Source organism: Haliaeetus leucocephalus, unplaced genomic scaffold, assembly GCF_000737465.1.
Source record: "Haliaeetus leucocephalus isolate CR32 unplaced genomic scaffold, Haliaeetus_leucocephalus-4.0 Scaffold484, whole genome shotgun sequence".
Classification (NCBI taxonomy): Eukaryota; Metazoa; Chordata; class Aves; order Accipitriformes; family Accipitridae; genus Haliaeetus; species Haliaeetus leucocephalus.
In genome coordinates this window covers 1,097,360-1,114,985 of record NW_010972920.1, presented here as the reverse complement: position 1 = coordinate 1,114,985, position 17,626 = coordinate 1,097,360, and the positions used below count along the sequence as shown (strand labels likewise).

Here is a 17,626-nt window from a genome sequence, read left to right as displayed (position 1 = left end):
GGGGGGGGGGTCGCGCGCCGGCGGTCGCTTTGCCCCCTTGCCCACGGCGCCATTTTGTCTCACAGCGTTCCGGCTTGTCGCCGGGTCTTCCCCCAACGCTACGGAGCCGGAGCGGCGCGGGGACCCCGGCCAGCGGGAGCCCGAGGCCCGCGAGGGTGAGGCCGTGTCGGGTCCCGATTACGAGGAGGATGAGGAGTATGAGGAGACGCTGCCCGTCCACCAGTACATCGTGGACGACTTGATCCGAGGTGAGTCGGCTAGCCCGCCGGTGGCCGGGGCCGCGTGTGAGGTGGGCTCTCAGCTCGGCGGGGCCGGGGGCTCTCCGGTGGCGGGCACCGACTTCTTTCTGACTTCTGTCTCTCGTAAGGCTGCTGCGCTCAGCTGGTAGAGTACGGAGCAGAAGAGTGCTTCTGCTCGAAACTGTTGCATTTAAAATAGGCTGACGGGGTTGAAAACTTGGGGTGAGTGCGACGGGGGTGTGTGGAAGCTGCAGGTGAGCTGACTGCCTGCTGTACTGCTCTCCTCCCGATAAACCTGACAGGAGGGCTGTGATCGGGTAGCTGCCACCTGCTTAGCATGGAAGCATCAGTGGGGTTTATGGGTGCTGTGTGGCCCTAAAGGTGGGATTTATACACCTTGCCTCTCTTGCTCCAAGGATTTCCTGGGTGTTTTCTCATGATGGATTCTTTGGGTTGGAATTGACTAACATTTCATGGGAAAGCAGACACTTAAACCCCCTTAAGAGGCTGGAGGAAAGTTTGTTAAGCACCTTTCAGGCAATACTTCACTATCAATAGCTATTGTGTGATTTTTTTGTTATTTGTCCACTTGTTAAGCTGTGAGGAGATCTGAATAGCCCATATGACAATGGGGATGGGAGGATTTTGTTGGTTCTGGCCTAAGTGCAGTTGTAATACAAGCCAGGTACCGGTGAGTGATTTGAACCTCTGTAGATGTTAGTAGGCTGGTGTTGTTGCCTTCTAGGGTGGATCTGGCTACTCTTTTTCTTCCTGTGGGAACACCCTGAGACTTGAATGAGACTAAAGGACCTCTTAGGTGAAGGGGCACCATGCTCCAGATGTTCAGTCTGGGGAACTTATGGACCCTTGCTGAAGTTTTTTATCAGCTGAAGACCCCCAGGGTAAACAGGAATGTCAGAGTTACTGAGCAGTTAGTCCTGTAAAACTACTGGCTTGGTGACTTGAGTGTTGTATAACTGCACAGAAACCAGAATTGTTACCAGTCGTGGTTGGTTTGTAGACCAGCTCTTCTACTTGGCATGAGGTTTATCTGTGGAGCCTTCAAGCTGTTATGATTCAGCTGCGGATGGCTTTCCTGGCTATGCAGCTTGCAGACAGGGACACGGAGATCAAACTGACATGCTGAGCCTTGAAGAGGGAATAATGGAAACGGCCTCAATTATGAAAGTGTGAACCTAAATAGCAAGTCGAACTGGACAGAATAGGGGCCTCGGCTGTTGGTGGTAAGCTCACACTTCTAGGGACAGGAAACCTTGCTGCAGGAACAGTGTTCCTCGTTTACATATTAATATAGTTTATACCATTTGAATCAGAGTTCTGGTTGCTGAAGGCGTTTTTGCTTTTAAGTAACTTCAAGCCAGGCTTGTTGCTCTAGAAGTTAAAACAATCAGCTGTCTAGACAACAGTGAACTACACCTTGTTTCTTTGTGCAGGCTCTCGCCTTGTCACTAGAAATACAGGGTTATGAAGTAGTCAAATCCAGTTGTGTCCTGTTGTGGTGATTGCCTATATGTGTAGTGCTCTGGGTAAAATATTAATACTCCAAAAATAATGTTCATTGGGTCTGCAGAGCACAATAGGGAAATGGTAGAGTATTGTAAATAGCTCTGCTGTTCTTAAGACCTGTTCAAACTCACCTGGTTAACAGTTACTCCTGAATAGCACAGTGTTGCACTGAAGACTTGCTTTATGGCTAGCGTTAAAGGGATGGCTTTTTCAGAGAACCGGTCTTTTGCCAACTTGCTCTAGAACCATGCTATCGAGCTTTGACACCTGCATGGAGCAGCCACGGAGCTTATGACCTTTAGTCAGTGACTGACTTCAGCTTGTTCTCCCCAGTGAAAGGAAGATGATTGCCCTTGCTTAAATCCAAAGGCTACTAAGTCACCAGCATTTCAAACCACACTCTTCTAGAGGTTGTCTTAATTGAGATAATGAGGGGCAACAGTAAGCGGCAGAACAAATAACTCGACTCTTGCAAACTATCCTGCCTTCGCTCCTTCGGTGCACTCGGCATTTCTCTCAAAGTAGGAGAACTGGAAACGAACTACCTTCTGCTGAAGACAGCACTGCAGGTTATTTGGGAGAAACAAGTATGCTAACTGGGATAGCAAGCCGTCTTGCCTCTGCAAGTGCCCAGGACTATCTAGCGAGTTATAATGCCTTTCATCACGGATGCAAATGGAGAGTTTAGAGCCATGGAGGCTGTTCGCCTTTTATCTGACTTGATATAACTGCTGGATGGCTTGGCTCAGCGTGAACTCTGTGTTCTTTACAGGTCTATGCTTGGGCCTGCACAGTTTCATTCAAGTATCTTAAGCTCTGAAATGCTGCAGTCCTTCAGCTCTGCTGTTCTTCATCTCTGGTGGCTCTCTCAGCTCATCTGCTCGTACTGCTTTTGGCCTGCATTGCACAGGACTTAACGGTGGCAGAGTTGTGCTTCATGAGCTTCTAAGCTTGCTGCCTTTGTGCTGGGTGTGACAGGCCCAGCTGCATGCTCCCTTGCATCCTATGCTTCCTGGTCACAGATTCTCCTGCAGTGACCATGCCCCTACCCCTCACCAAATTCTGTAATTCAATTTTTGCAGAATCTAGCTTTTTAGCATTGCTAGACTGAGTCATCTTGTCCTTTTTTCAGTTGAACCTGTGGTTAAACCCAAGCCAACAAAGAGGGGGGGTGAGAAGAATGCTGGCAAATCAAGAAGGAAGAAAAACAAAGGGAAAAACAAAAAGAAAGGGACTCCTTGTGAATTGGAATACAAAAACTTTTGCATCCATGGTGAATGCATATACCTAGAACATCTCCAGATGGTGACCTGCAAGTAAGTTACTTGAACCTTGTGAGTTAGGTGTGATTGGCATGAGCCAGTGGCGTATGAGGGCTCAGAGAAAAATCAGTGTCAACTTGGCATAGATCCATCTCCTGCCATATTTTGACTGAGAATCTTTCTGCCATGTAAATTAAGTGATGATGGAATCTGAGATGCATAACAAGCCACTGAACTCATCAGTTGGTCATAAACTCAAACCAAAAGAATGAAAAGGCGTGTCTTCCTGGAACATCACGCCCAAACTAATCTCGACTTGTTGAAATGCTGACAAACCTTGTGCTAGAGCAGTGACTGCGTTTCATGAACACGCTCTGAAGCGAGCATCTTGAGATTCATGGGAAACTCTGAAGATGTCTAAGTCAGGTTTGAATGTGTGTGGGTGTCCTTGGCTCCAGACAGCACCGGAGCTGATAAGAACTTGTGTTCATGTTTACTTGCAGGTGTCATCAGGATTTTTTTGGTGAGCGCTGTGGTGAACAGTTCATGAAGACTCAAAGGAAGAATGATGTGGCAGACTACTCGAAGACTGTGTTGGTAGTGGTCGCTGTCCTGCTCTCAAGCATCAGCTTCATTACTGTACTTATCATTGTGATAGTGCAGTAAGTATTATACTCTTTGGTGTCTGTCTAGCTTAAGCGTAAGCAGGTCTTGTGTCCAGTAGACCCAAAACGTGCATGTGTCATCTGAATTACCTGTGTGGAAGGCATCCAAAAGGGCTGAGTTCTTATCCCAGCTTGGATATGTCTTGAGGGTAGAAGCAAGGTCTGAGGAGTTCCTAAGTGACTTAAGTGTTCACTTACCCTGTCTCGCTATTGGCTATGGGCAGCCTGTGACCCTTACGTTTGGAAAAAAAGAGCCTTTCTGCTCTTGCTACAACCGGGATAGTTAGAGTGGTGCAGAACATCAGCAGAAAGTGGAGGAGGAGCGTTAATGCTGACACAGCAGAGCCTGCCCTAATCCTTGTGGAGAAGCCTGCAAGCAGTAATGTAACAGCCTCACTCTTGGTTATTATCCAACAACTGGGTACACAGCTGGAGGGAAGGAAAAGGTGCTCCAACTGTCCGTTTATTAATGGACGTTGCTGGGCTTAAATACTTAACACTGGGGAGGGAAGCAGATGGGGAAGTCAATGCTGTCAGTCCCAAGTACTGTGCTACTTCCTGTTAAGATGGAGGGAACAACCATTCCAGCCTAACCAACTGCTGACAGTTTAGTGTGGTGGGTAACCAGAATCTGGGGTCCTGTTGTGAATAAACCAGAAGAGCTTTTCTGGATACATGTTTCAAGCCATATGTCGAAGTATTCTTTGCACCTGCTAAAACGCAGTATGCAGCAGCTTGTGCTTGCCTGTGCCTTTGCTTCTTGCCTGTGTGTTTGCTGGGAGTTTGTGCTCAGGTTAGGTAATCAGCACAGGAAGCCAGACTCCAGCGTTTCCTGAGTATTGGAGCAGTCCTCCAGTTCTGACACTGCAGCTCCACCACATTAGGGCTTGAGATATTGTAGGTGAAACTCAAAAGTTCAGTCTAATTTTAGGTCCTGATGCAGTACATCAACTGAATTGGGTACGTGCTGTACTCTTTCCTGCAATTCAGGAAACAAGGTGTGCATTTGTCATTTCACAGTTGCTTCATATTTAGATCTGAACTTGAGGAATGCTGGGATGAACGCTTGTTCTCTGAACACTGCCTCATTCCTTGCTGCTAGGAGAGATAACCAGTTCTGTAGTGCTGTAAGAGTAAATGATCATTGTTAGTTTCTGGAGTGAGCCATGGAATAGGATTGTACTTGTTTCGTGCTCTGAACTCTCATGAGCTTGAGGTTCATGAGTCTGTACTTTAATCCAGACAAGGTAGGTGGTCGGTTTGGATCAGTCACTAGAAAAGACTGGATAAAGTGGGGGAAAATCAGTTAGTGGCTTGCTTACGATGTGTTCAAGGGACACATCAAGGGGATGGGAACTTCAGATACTTGAAGTCTGCAGGGCTCTGCTGTGGGGAGGAGGAAGGCAGTCTGGTCCCTGCAGCCATTTACTAAAGCCACCAGGAAATCTGTCCCCCAGGAAGCCTCCTGGCGCTTTGCGCAGTTCCATCCATAAACCCTCTTCATCTTGTTACCCAAATGGGTTTAAGCCAAGAAGCCCTGGCTCTGTGAGGCAAAACTGGCAGTGCCTAACTCAGGGGCTCCTTGACTTCATCGTCAGATACTGCTTGATGCTGAATGCTTAAAAACTGCCTTGCTTGAAACTTCTTGCTGCTGAGGAGTTGCCTGAGGATTCAAAGGACTCGAGTCTAAATGCTGCAGAGGATGTGGGGGCTGGAAACAACAGGATGTATGTCAAGGTTCAAAATGACCTCTAACGTGCTGTAATTCCACAGGGTCAGGAAAAAGTGTCCTCAGTATGAAGAGAAAGAAGAAAGGAAAAAACTTCGACAAGAAAACAGAAATGGCCATGTTGGTGTGTAAATGGGGAGAAAGCAGGTATGAAAGCTGATTGGAAATGCCTTCCAGTCCTTCCAGGCTGGAGTTAGCCATGTGAGAATTGCATGCATGTTTTGCAAAGCTAGTGTTTGTTTTTAACACTTGAAGTGCGTTGAAACACATAGGTTACATGTGAATGACTGGCTTGGTTTTCTGCTTTCCCAAAATCACCCGAGTTGTGCTAGTTCTTTAACAGCTCTGTTAACTTTCTGGCTGCTGTCTTCAATAAGAAGTGAGGGTAGGAAGCTGTACTGAGATAAGTGGACTTGTGAAGAAAAAATCCTGAATACCTGGGCAGAGGCAGGTTTAGTGCAAGAAAGCATGGTAGACTTCCATCATGGAAGATGGTGCAGCAGCCAAGTGAATCATCACCCCTCATAAGAGAAGTACTGAGCATTTTCATGTCTTCTCTGCAAGGCATCAGGAAGTTTCTGGTGCTTAGGGGCTGTAAACCAAGACCAAGCTGCCAATTCTCTGAGCACCATGGTTAGCCTCTCAGTCAAGTTTCATATTGTCATAGCAACTGAGTGCTAAAGCTCCTTGGTGGATCATGCCTGGGAGAAACCTAGTGGATTTTAATGAGCAAGCAAGTTGGTTTCTTCTGAGCGAAAGTGTACCTAACAGCAGACTTGAGGACCCTTACTGAATAGGAGTTATACTGCGAGCTGAAGGAGGAAACCATAAAGGATAGTCCTGAGAAGTTCTGGCAGAACTTGGGATTTTTGCTTTGCCACATGTCAGCTATAGACATTGTCCAGCTTTGTCCAGTGACAATTGGAGTGTTTTGCCCAAAGCTTACTTGAAGCTGAAGAGTGTCTAGCAGAGTGTCCTCAGGTGTTTGCACATCCTTAACCTGCCTGCCTCAGGTGTAGGTTTGATGTGGTTCTAGTGCAGAGTGCTCATACCTTGGGTGGTGATTAATGTCCCTGGTCTGCCCCTTACAGAACAATTCTCATGTGGCCACTGCCAAGCTGCAGGGTACCTCTGGCTACCTGACACATCCACCTGGACACTGTGGGCTGGAGCTGTTGCCACTAAGCCCTGATTCATCAAGACAGAGGCTGCTGCAAGGAGATGTCAATATGCTACTTGCTGCTGAATTGCTTGCTGGGGAGGACAGTTACCACTACATCTTGGCACAATGATATGGAAGGAGCTTCTGCTGTGGGGTAGAGGACCTGCTATCAAGACCTGCTAGAGACTACTGCTACCGAGCCCTCTCTATCAGTCCTGGAGCTCCAGTCTCTGCTGTTGTGTGGATGGACTTTATTCTGTTAGCAAGTCTCCTTTGGCAGCTCTGTGACTCTAAGGGAGAGAGCTTGTTGTAGCTTTCTGGAATGGATGCAGGGGAGAAAATTCCGTTCTCTCTCCCAAAGTGGAAGAGGGAAGAGCTCTGGATGGCTTCCATCCCTAGACCTCAGTGGATGAAAAACCTAATTCTGCTGTCACTGTGCTCACTGTTGATATCAGCTTCAAAGAACTTCATCTCTAGTTCTGACTTGCAGGGTGTTGGTGACAGATCTTTGTCAGCCACACCTGGGTTCTGTTACTGTATGTGTGGAAAGTAATCCCTCTGAATTCAGTAGGACTTGTTGTGTGAGTGGAGCTATCCATTTGCGTGTGCGCTAGCCTGAGTTAGAATTAGTCTCCTCAGGATGCTGAGACAGTAAATGCAAGATCTGAAGCTCTGTATCTGAAGGAAAAGATCCATGCTCAAACAAGCTTATAAGCTTGGACACATCTGTTATAAACACAAAGCTACTTCTGTTACCCAGATACTTGATGCTGCTTTAAGCAGCACTTAAAGTATAAAATGCTTCACATGAGATCCAGTCAGTTGAACTTGACTGAGAACCTGTTCCTGTGAAGAATTAAATTCATGCACTGACACTCTGTAAGCAGTGGTCTCTTGTGCTCTACCTTCGGTGCGAAGAACTCAACTTACCTCAAACTTTTCTGACCCAAGTGTCCTTGGTTTCTTGAACTGTCCATGCAGGCTTGAGCACAGAGTATTATTTGAGTTCAGTTTCTTCTTGGAAGAGTGAATGTGTTCTGTATAAACAGAGCAGAATTCTTCTGGTAGCAGAGAAACACCCATTAATTGTTAAGTCATATCTGTAAATGTGTAAATATTTATTACTGTATTTAATATTTAATGTTTCCATAACAAACTTATTTATTTTATAATTAAACTTTTTACATAACCTAATCATGGTAAGATTTTTTTCTTTCTCTTGGGAGTACATGTAAACACATGAAATTAGAGCTCGGTTTCTCCTCAAAGCAGGAATTTCAACACTTCAGAGCACAAAGTATGGCTGTGAAGAACTATAGCCATGTGTCAAGTATGAGCTTGGTGCTCTCACAAGAGTGCAAGTTGTTTGTAAACAAAATGTGCAAATGCAAGTACTTGTTTCTGTAGGAAGTCCACTTAATTCAACTACAAAGGAATCCTTCAGTTACTGGATTAGGGAGGGGCTAAGTGAGCCACCTGGTTGGAAGCAAAATCTTAAACTGAAGTTTGAGCAAATGAGTGGCCCTTTGCACTGGACTAAAGAGCAAGGACTATTGGAGAGGGGAGAGCCTTTACTCTCTGTGCAGTCAGAGAGGAGTTGGACAGCGGCTTGAAACTTGCTCTTAAATAAATGAGGAAAAGCAGAATAGCCTCAGGTCAGTGACTCCCTAAACAGAAAGGGAGCCTTGGCCTCCACAGTCTACCTTGAATTCCTTTTCCTCCCCAGGTAATTAGTTGAACTGTGTGCTGATGTTCCCTCTAAACATGTCTAGCAGTGAGCGGGGGTCTAAGTTGAGAGTTGCCTGAAAAAATGAGCGTCAAGGCAGTGTTTGGCTTTAAAACCACAGTTATAAAGCAGATGATTGAGAACTTTGTGTTGAGGCCCTTTTTGTGAAAGCATATGCAAGAGGTGTCACTGGCTGTGGCTTAGCTTGAAGCAGGGGAGAGAAAAAAAACCAAACCAAAATGCACAACCAATTTTAATTAGGACCCAAGTTGTGTACCCAGTGTAGCAGAGTGTAGTCCTGTCCAGAGTAGCTGAGATGAATTTGCCTTGGCCTCCTGACTTTGCAAGTAGTTCTCAGACTTTGAAAGCAGCTTGTATGGTATGTAGCTGAGGTACAGGTAAATGTATTGCAACATCTCTTGGGAAGATTGCAAGACTTCATTCCGGAGAACTTGCTTCATTACCAGAGTAAACAGCACTTCTCCAAGCGGCTTTTCCACAGACATTTGCTATTAGAGCTCTGGCAAGAAAAGCTGTTTCTGTCAGTCATGCCAAGCTTTTTGCTTTGGAGTAAACAAGCCCAATCTCAGTGGTAACCAAGCTATAGCTTAGTGAGACTGGGGATGGATTACACCTCCCATTGGAAAGCTGTGAGAGGCTTCTTCCAGAAACGTTTATTTCTCTACTCTTCTTCCTGGAATAACTATCAGCTTTTCTACTTGATAGGCTAAACCAATGCTAGCATGGAAAACTGAGCTATTTTCCCTTTTCCCTCCCCAGCTTGAAAGCCTAACAGGAGTGAAGCTACTATTGTTTAATTTGTAAATTTCAGCTGTTTTATATTTTTCATACTCTGATTACTGAGTGGACCAGAGGGTGTTTTCCAAAAATAGGCAGTTAGGCCCAATTGAGCTATTTCTGGGAGGCTGGACTCGAAAATTTTGAGTGTCAGCTGCTGTTGTCCTGGCTTGGACTTGGAACTTGTATCAATAATCAGGAAGGAAAATTGTTGCTGAGTCTCCTTAGCTGAAAGTTTGTGAACAGCGGAGGGCAGGCTTCATAGAAGACTTGTTCCTCTCTAGGGTTTTAGGTTACAGCCAGATTTTCTGAGAGGTAGGGCAGCCAGCAACTCCCTCGTAGAGAAGACTTTTGCTGTGGGTCAGTCGCATCCAGCATTGCTATAATGCTTGTTAGCAGAGCAGAGCTTTTTTGTGCCTGAGAGATGATGGCTGTCCCGTGCTAGGCAGGGAACTTCCCCTGTTCCTTGCGGTGGCTTGCTGAGCGCTGCAAAATGTTTTCTGTGTATGCTGAGGGAATTCTTTTTTGAGAAATTTAGTGCAGGGAATTAAGGGCAGATCTCCTTGTCCTGGAATGACATACGTAAGTGTAAATTCAGAACTGATATACAGCTTTCCATTTAAAAAAAAAAAAATCCTTAATTATGTTTTTAATCAGTTATAACTTCTAGCAAGCAGTAATGTTTTTTTCTGCTTGAGCTATGGTCCTGATGTGTAACAGCTTGGTACCAGCTTCCTAATGTAAATCTGATGCACAAGCACCATCAAGATCTGTAGTGTCCAGTGGGTTGCTTGCTTAAAAAAACATCACCACAACTGATGGGTGGAACTATATGCCTGGAAGTCTCTTGCTGTTCAAGGATGCTACACTTGTGTGACAAGCACATGTGATCTGTTGCAGGGCAAGGCCAAAGACAATTTTTATTGTTGATCCTGCACAGCCAGGTCTGCTCTTCAGGATATATACATCACCTGGCTTTTAACTTGCTCTCCCCACCATGGAGTTACCTGAGTTCCACTAAGCATGCCTGGGTTTCTGGTCCCACATCTTAGCAGTAAGTTATGCCTCCAGATTTTTCTTGACCTTCCAGTGGTAACGTTACTTTGTCAGGAGAGCTTCTCTGTCCTTGGTCACTTGTAGTTGCCTCTGCTGAGACCCGGAAGAGTAGCCTGATGTTTTTGCACAATTTTCTGCGCACATGGCTGATTCTGCAAGGTATTTTCGATAGCCAGATCAGTATCCAGGAATTCTCGTAATGTGAGGGTCATGTTTGCTTGCACAATTCTTCCCTCTTTCCCCAGTGTTTTGTTCTCCATGATTATTGCATTTTGTAGAAAAAAGTGATAGCTCAGCACAGTGTTTTTCTCTGTTGTGTATTTATGAAGCTTGTGAGTGTTTTGCAGTTGTCTATGGCCAGAGTAGCCTACTTCTGGACTTCGCTTCCCTCCTCCTGCCCTCTTCCCGGTATGCCCCTTTTCCCTCAGAGCAATAGCAGAGGTTCCTTTGAATTTTGGCCTGCTGAATATTACAGGAAGGCCAGTTTTGTGCGGCAATGAAAAGGTATGAGTTGAAGATGTTTTCTTTTCCTCAGTAAATCCAGGTATACGCAGACATCTGTGAGGTTGTTTGTACTGGTAGTTGCCACAAGTAGATGTTGTGCAGTGGTTTGCCGAAATCCACCTTTGAGTTGTTTGATGCCGTTTCCAGTAACTGGTATAAAGTTTTGAGTTCTTAAAATAGCCTTGGGCGTTTTTTATATCAATATACTTACCTAGCCTGTTAGCGCTATAAATACTTCAGTAAACTACCTGAGCAAACAGATCTGAAAGCAAGGTTGTTAACTGGGACAAATGCTTGCCTCTTTTTGAAGAGCTTTTCTTGATGCGGTAACGGTATGTCTCGCTTCAGTGAACAATCCTGCAATCACTTGGCTCTTGAGGCGTTATCTTTCATAGGAAGTGATGGCTTCGTGTTCTTGGTGACAGCTGAATGCAGTGAGTGAGCATGCTCAAAGAGCAAGGGCCAGTTGTCGGTGTCAGCGTTGGGGTCTGTTCTCATGAGATATATCAGTGGACAGAAGGGTCGGACAGCCTTTAATAAGCAAACTTGATTCCTTCTCATTTTGTGAACAAAGCTGTACATACCTATCGTTCCTCTGCTGGTTACACCTTCCTTGAGCGAGTAATCCTTGTTTACTGCAGGTCTGGCTTTGCCTATGACTTGTGAGTTTGCTCAGTTGAGACAGCTACGCCTGTGAATGTCAGAGGGAAACAGCTATTGTTTGCTTGCTGCGGATCTAGGCTCAAAGCCAAGGAAGCAGGATTTGTGCCTTTTTCAACCAAAGGCGACCTGTGAGGTGGGACATCTTAAATCCAAGTTAAAGAAATGCTTCCAGAATGCATTTTCCTAACAAGGAGAGTAGCAGTTTTTCTTGAGGAAAAACCAAATTTTCATTCATACACTTTTTGTGTGAGAAAGACATACCTTTTTGCATATAATTCAGAAAAAAGCTACTTTTCAGCTCAACATTTTTTGACTGAAATAATGCAGCCTATTCTCTTTGCATTTTTGGGACAAAAAGCAAAGCTAAATAGTGTGAGAGTCTGATCTAATCCAGCATTTCCAATATGTCTTAACCTAGATATCATACCCTCATTCCAACGCCATGCAAGCTAAGTCAGATAACACCATCGTTACTTCTAACTGCCTTTGGATTCTTGCCTATTGACGCCTTTGTCCAGACATTGGAAAACAGCTTCCTCCTTTGAGTGGTTTTCCTTACACAGCTGGCAGTGAATTTGTATTTGGGTATCAGACAGCAGTCACTTACAGACTGAATTAGTTTGTGGGTGGTGCTTGAAACCTGCTAGTTTTCCAGAAAATAAGGAAGTACATGTTTTAGCATCAGTTACGTTCTTTTTGCTTAGGAAAGGAAATCTCTTCAGCACTGCAGGTAACTAGTTAAAAAACAGTGGAGACAGAAATGACTTTCAGGTGTCTAAAGCAATGAATATATTTTAAAATGTCTCTATTGGAGCATCCACAGCTCCTGTCAGCGTAGGGTCTGAGCACCTCAAAACAATCCAGATTGTATAATGTGCTGTCAGACCTGCATTCCACTCCTTATTTCAGTGCCGGGATGGTAAGGTGAATTGTTGGCAGTCAAACAAGAGCTGAACCTGTTAGCTGTCCCAAGTTTTAGCCACAAGACTTAAATCCTTTGCCCTGACGTTTCTAAGCAGTGTGATTTATGTTCAGAAATGATTAAAGGTGCACACAGAAAATGCAGGTAGAAAGAGTTGCAAATGAAACTTTCAAATGTAATTTCCATGGGCACAGTTAGTGTGGCTCCTGTTGATATCTGTCTGCATTGCTTTCATACCGTATCTGCCTCTTGTGGGTCTGGCTCCTTCCATTTAAAAGGCACTTTCCTGACATATGCCTGGAGATGATTACTGTCAGGGATGAAAGGCAGACACCTCTTGGGTGGAGCAGAACAGAGAAAAACCAAACCAGGGCTTAGGGCAACAAATGTCCTGTCAGGTCTTAGTTCCTCTCATTTATAATGAAAGCTTTTCAAGAACGTGAACAGGAGCTATGTGTCTTAATCCTGTTGAGATGTTCTATGCAAGCACTAGTGTATTGCCTGAAAAAGACAGCAGCAGTTGGGATTTCAGCTGGAAGGGGGCATGAGGTGGCAGGATAGAGTAGCAGAGCAGAGCAAAATGGGCCAGGGTCAGTACAGGATTTTGTGTTATGACTCCCCAACAAATACCCCTGCCATGGAAAAACAGTAACTTCCCTTTCAGTTTTAAAGACTTACCTAGGGTAATTCCCATGAGCTCTGTTATCACCTGTGAAGGAGCTCTTAAAGTGCTGAATTCGACCAATACCTCTCTCATACCACTACAAATATTAAGAAAAGGCATAGCAAGGAATATTAAGGCATAGTAAGGCACATTAAGGATTGGTCCCTGCACTATGTAAGTGCACACCATAGTACCAGTATTTCCGTGCCTTTTGTAGGCTCAGTAGTAAGCACTTCTTACCTCTCTGCAGTGGGTGAGAGGCTCGATGGAATACTGATGCAGTGATGCATGCTGTGACGTGGATAAAACCAGAAACCATTTCCAGGCCTTTGAGAAGCTTCTATTAGCAGCAGCAATACGAAGAAAAGGATGCCCTTAGCATGGCTGCACACTTACTTCTCTTGGTCACGTTTATGATCTTTAAGTTGATGAGACACCACATAGAAAAGATATGTTGCCATTAGCTACGTAGCCATGCCTTTAAAAGATAAAGTTAAGATTTGAAAGAAGACATGAGGTCCACAGACAGAAATGCTCGTCAGTTTCAAGCCTCTAATTAGGGGCACAGAAACTGCTGTTGTACATACAAGCTTGGTGACGGCACTTGCAAATAGGTAGCCAGGGGAATTTTGTATTTGGAGTAGTCTCTCTGCAGATGTGACGGTAATTCTGCTTGCAGTGGAAGATATGGGATGACTACTTTTATGCCTGGTCCTTGTTCTTCTATTTAAAAAAAAGAGAAAAAAAAAGACTTCTCTGTTCTATGTCCATCTCAGCAGTGCAGACTGGAATTGAACTGGTTTTTCTGTGGGCTGGCACGATTTACATAAGAAATCACTTACTGCAATGCTAATGAGCAAGCAGTGCAAGACTCAACAACGTGTGTCTGTTAGCAAAAATATCGCAAGAAAAGTTGGGAAGGGGTGGTGAACGGTGGCAGTGGGGAGCTTGTTAGCTATCAGCTCTGTCTAGTCTCGGTCCCAGTAGCATCAGCGTGAGTTTCGTCATTGATTTAGTGGGAGCTCAAGAAAAACAGTAGTTCAGAAGATCCCGTCCTTTTGCTAGGGTCTGAAAAATTCTGCTTTAAGACATGATTAAAGCATTTCATAATTCTGTTTGTCAAGATTATCTTGGCTTGTGCTAATAGCTGCTTTGGTTCAGAAGACATACATGGGTAACTGAGGCCTTCCTGGTGCATCTGGAATATAATTTAAACACATTGTTTGAATTTGCATCTTTCTCTCTGTTACAACCCTGTTTCTCGTTTTACCTGGTTCAGGAGTGTGCTTAAGCCGTGCTCATCGTTCAGCTATTTCATCTCCAGGATGCGTTTAAGTCCACACTCTGCTGCAGAGTGTGTCACGCAAAGCTGTTACACACTGAATCCTGAGTGGGAGTAGGATGAGTGTTGCCACTGAAATAACTCTGTGCTTTACTGTCTCACACTGATGTTGCACAACAGTCTCTAAATGAATCCCACTCATACATCCCAAGTGATTGCGCTACAGTTCAACACTATGATTCAACATCCACAGTCTCGCTGGTGCTGGGGAGATGCTCCACAGAATGGTAAAATTGCAGCAAAACAAGGCAGCTCGTGTTTTCTTGGGAGGAGCAAATTAATAACAAGCATTATCTTCATCAAATGTTCCCAACTTTAATGAAGGCCGAAAGCCTTTCGTCCCCTTGCTCAAATTTCATCACAGCCATCCCCGGTCTGGGCTCAGCGTGTGAGCCAGTCTGGAGGGAGCTCTTTGGAAAACAGCCAGCTGGTCTGCCAGGAGATTGGATCCAGTTGCATCAGCATGGGAGCAGGAATGCTCCCAGGGCTGGCGGGACCAGTCCTGACTGGTTTTCCCAAAGCTCCTCCCAGAGGGAGCTCCTGCAAGGACATCCACTTACCTCACCAAAACCTGGGTGATCCAGGGATCCTGAAAGTAGAACAGCTGTTACCTGGCAAAAGCAGGGAAGGGATTAACCCTTCCCTGGACTCCAAGCCCGGTGACAGAGTGACATGATAAGTGAAACAGCCCCCAGAATGCTACCAAGCCGTACTGTCTTTCACCGTCACGGCTACAGAGCTATCACAGATGAACATCTACCAAAACAAGGATGAGCCAGGCCCTTGTTTAGTGGAAGATAAAATCAATTGGTCTGTGCTGATTAACAGCTGATGATACAGATAACTTTATGGAGAGCACTCTAGCCTTTCGGAAAGGATGTCTCAGACTGACTGCTTTGTGCAGGGTTATCAATGCTTGTGACTTCACTGTGAACCTTTCCATCAGCAGTGGTGCTTCAAGGAGGAAACGGTTGTAGTTTTTGGTCTTTTATATTAACAGTGTTTCAGTATGAAGCTTTGGAGGAACTTAAAGTATTTTGTACTTGTATTTGTATGCATGCACATGAAATCTAAGCATCTACAATTGCCTGGTACTGTGGAGGACTAGACGAGGCAGTCCCTTCAGGGGCGCAGTCCCTGGAGATGCTTAATGGTGTGTTGCACAAAGGACTGGCTCCTGGCATGGTGGCATGGCCTGAGAACCTTTGAGCAAGGACATTTATGGCCCCTAGGACCAGAAAAGATAAAGTTCAGTGTATGACCTAAATGTTACCCTAAAGACTTCTGAAAATACCAAGTCTTACTTTACTTCCTCTCCTGATTTTTAGAGTCAGCGTCATGACTTGGGAGGCCCACCTGCCAACTGTGACATGGCTTAAGCTGGGAGCCCGAGACCACAAGTGAGAAACCATCTTCGACCTCAGTAGGTAAGTTGCAATCTCCCATCCACGCAGCACGGGAGCGTGGTATGGGCAGACATTCCAGCCCAGCTGATATCAGGTGCTCTGAAGGAAGTAGGACAGGCAGCAGACAAACCCTCAGGCCTGTTTATGAAATATTCCTATGCAGTAGCTCCCAAAGTGAAGTGTAGGGAGGCTCACGGTTACCAGGGGAGGAGGAAGCAGGGGTTGAGGGGAGGCAGTTTGCTACTAATGCTATGACCTATGCAAAAAAAATAGCCTGACAATTGCTTCTTCACCCCCCTACCTTGCTAATGACTATTGGAAAAGCCGTCTCCAATGCAAAGCATCTGGGATGACTTCGTAGCACAGAGAACATTGATTAAACAGATGGTATCACCCACGAGCGCGGCTAAGCCGGCAACCTCGTACATGTCTTGGGGAGAAACAGGATATGCCATACAAGACAGTGCTTTGCATTGGGTTGCTGTGCCCACACGCCTTCTGCCGTGACCTGGTGTGGCGTGTCTGCCTGGCCTCTCAGAGGACACTCACTCACAGCCCACAGATACTGCTGTGGCTCACGTGACTAATTGCAGCTCAGAGGCCTGGCCGATGGGATTGGGGCCACAATGACAAGGCGCCAGGCAGGAGAGAGCCACTGGAGGTGTTTTTTTTTCTCTGCACTCTTCTGCCAGGAAGGGTTCATCCTGCCTGGAGTATAGCCTCCTGGTACCTCTTGTTCCTCCTTGCTGTAGTCTCTGTCCTGTAGGGAGTGTGGTATCACTGTGCATGTGAATAGCTGTTCACCCAATACATGTGCCCTTCTGAGCTGTGAGTTGCAGTGTTTCCCCAAGAACCCCAACCCTCTGCTTTCCTTTCCTTAAGAAGCTGAGGCTGGTGGTGCTTCACACCTTTAAGCATCCTTTTCTCACCATCCTTTGTCAGATCTGTGAAAGGTACTATGCCTTCTTAGAGAATCAGCACAGCTAAGTGGGGAATTCATCCCTGGCATGGACAAAGACCTGACAGTTGCAGGATCTCCTGTAGGACTCAGGTCTGTGTGTGCATTTCTAACTTTTGTGATTCACTTGTGACCATTAGGGGTCCCGTTAGTGAAATAGCACCACTCTGATGTTCTGGCCCAGGTGCAGTATGATGGTGATGCCTCTCCTGGACCTCTTTGCTATCTCCTTCAGGCTTGCGCTCCCTAAGCTCTTTCCCGCATTTTGTCCAAAGCGGTGTGCTCTTGGCTGTTGCTGCGAGGGGAAGGTTGGCTGGCGGTGCTGGCAAGGTGCAGGCAGGTTTTGCAGTGTCCGGGGTGTTACCTCACCCTATGGAGCCTATCTTGAAGAGATTAAGCAACCGGGACCTCATCGTGCTGGCAACATTAGCGCTATGTGACCTCCTTCTGAAGCTGTAGGAAACCAGCAACAGGGCATTGACCATTGCCTCATGCTTCTGTCACCCCACACAGGTCCTCAGATGCTAATGTAATTTATAACTTCCAGTGGATAAACTGGGATTGATCTGTCCTCTGTAAAGAATCTTAGACTGATTGACTCTTGTTCAGTGAGCCTTAAAGGTTCTTCCAACAAAATCAGAAAATACTAGGAGCACAAGAGTTAGTTTGGAGTTCCAGCCCACTCTGCGCAGCCTCCCGGAAAGGTTTCTTTCCTCCTCTAGCTAGGTGGGAGGGAGACAAGTTCTCCGTTAGTGAGGTGCCCTAAATACAAGTCTGTTTCTTGTCCACCTCCCAGCTGATGAGGTGTAAGCTACAGCTTACAAAGGGGGCACTAAGCCAGGCTTGGAAAGCCAGCCTCCCTTTTTATATGGGCTTCCTGATGCAATCTCACACCTGCCTCCCAGTGCTGGTGCAACCAAAATGTGGCTGCCTGTGCTCACTGCTGAGTCTAAGCCATACCAGTTACACCCATGCACAGTTCCAGCTGTCAGAGTTTAGCCCC

The 17,626-nt window shown here is 45.7% G+C and overlaps 1 protein-coding gene across 1 annotated transcript in view; it reads left to right on the top strand.

Moving 5' to 3' along the window:
- AREG (amphiregulin) overlaps positions 1 to 5,554 on the top strand; it is a 6,289-nt gene extending 735 nt beyond the window's left edge. Inside the window, exons 2-5 of the mRNA XM_010575582.1 lie at positions 66 to 248; positions 2,899 to 3,082; positions 3,532 to 3,690; positions 5,467 to 5,554. Coding sequence (XP_010573884.1) covers positions 66 to 248; positions 2,899 to 3,082; positions 3,532 to 3,690; positions 5,467 to 5,554 — 614 coding nt within the window. The remainder of the gene's footprint in view (positions 1 to 65; positions 249 to 2,898; positions 3,083 to 3,531; positions 3,691 to 5,466) is intronic.
- Positions 5,555 to 17,626: the final 12,072 nt, after the last annotated feature.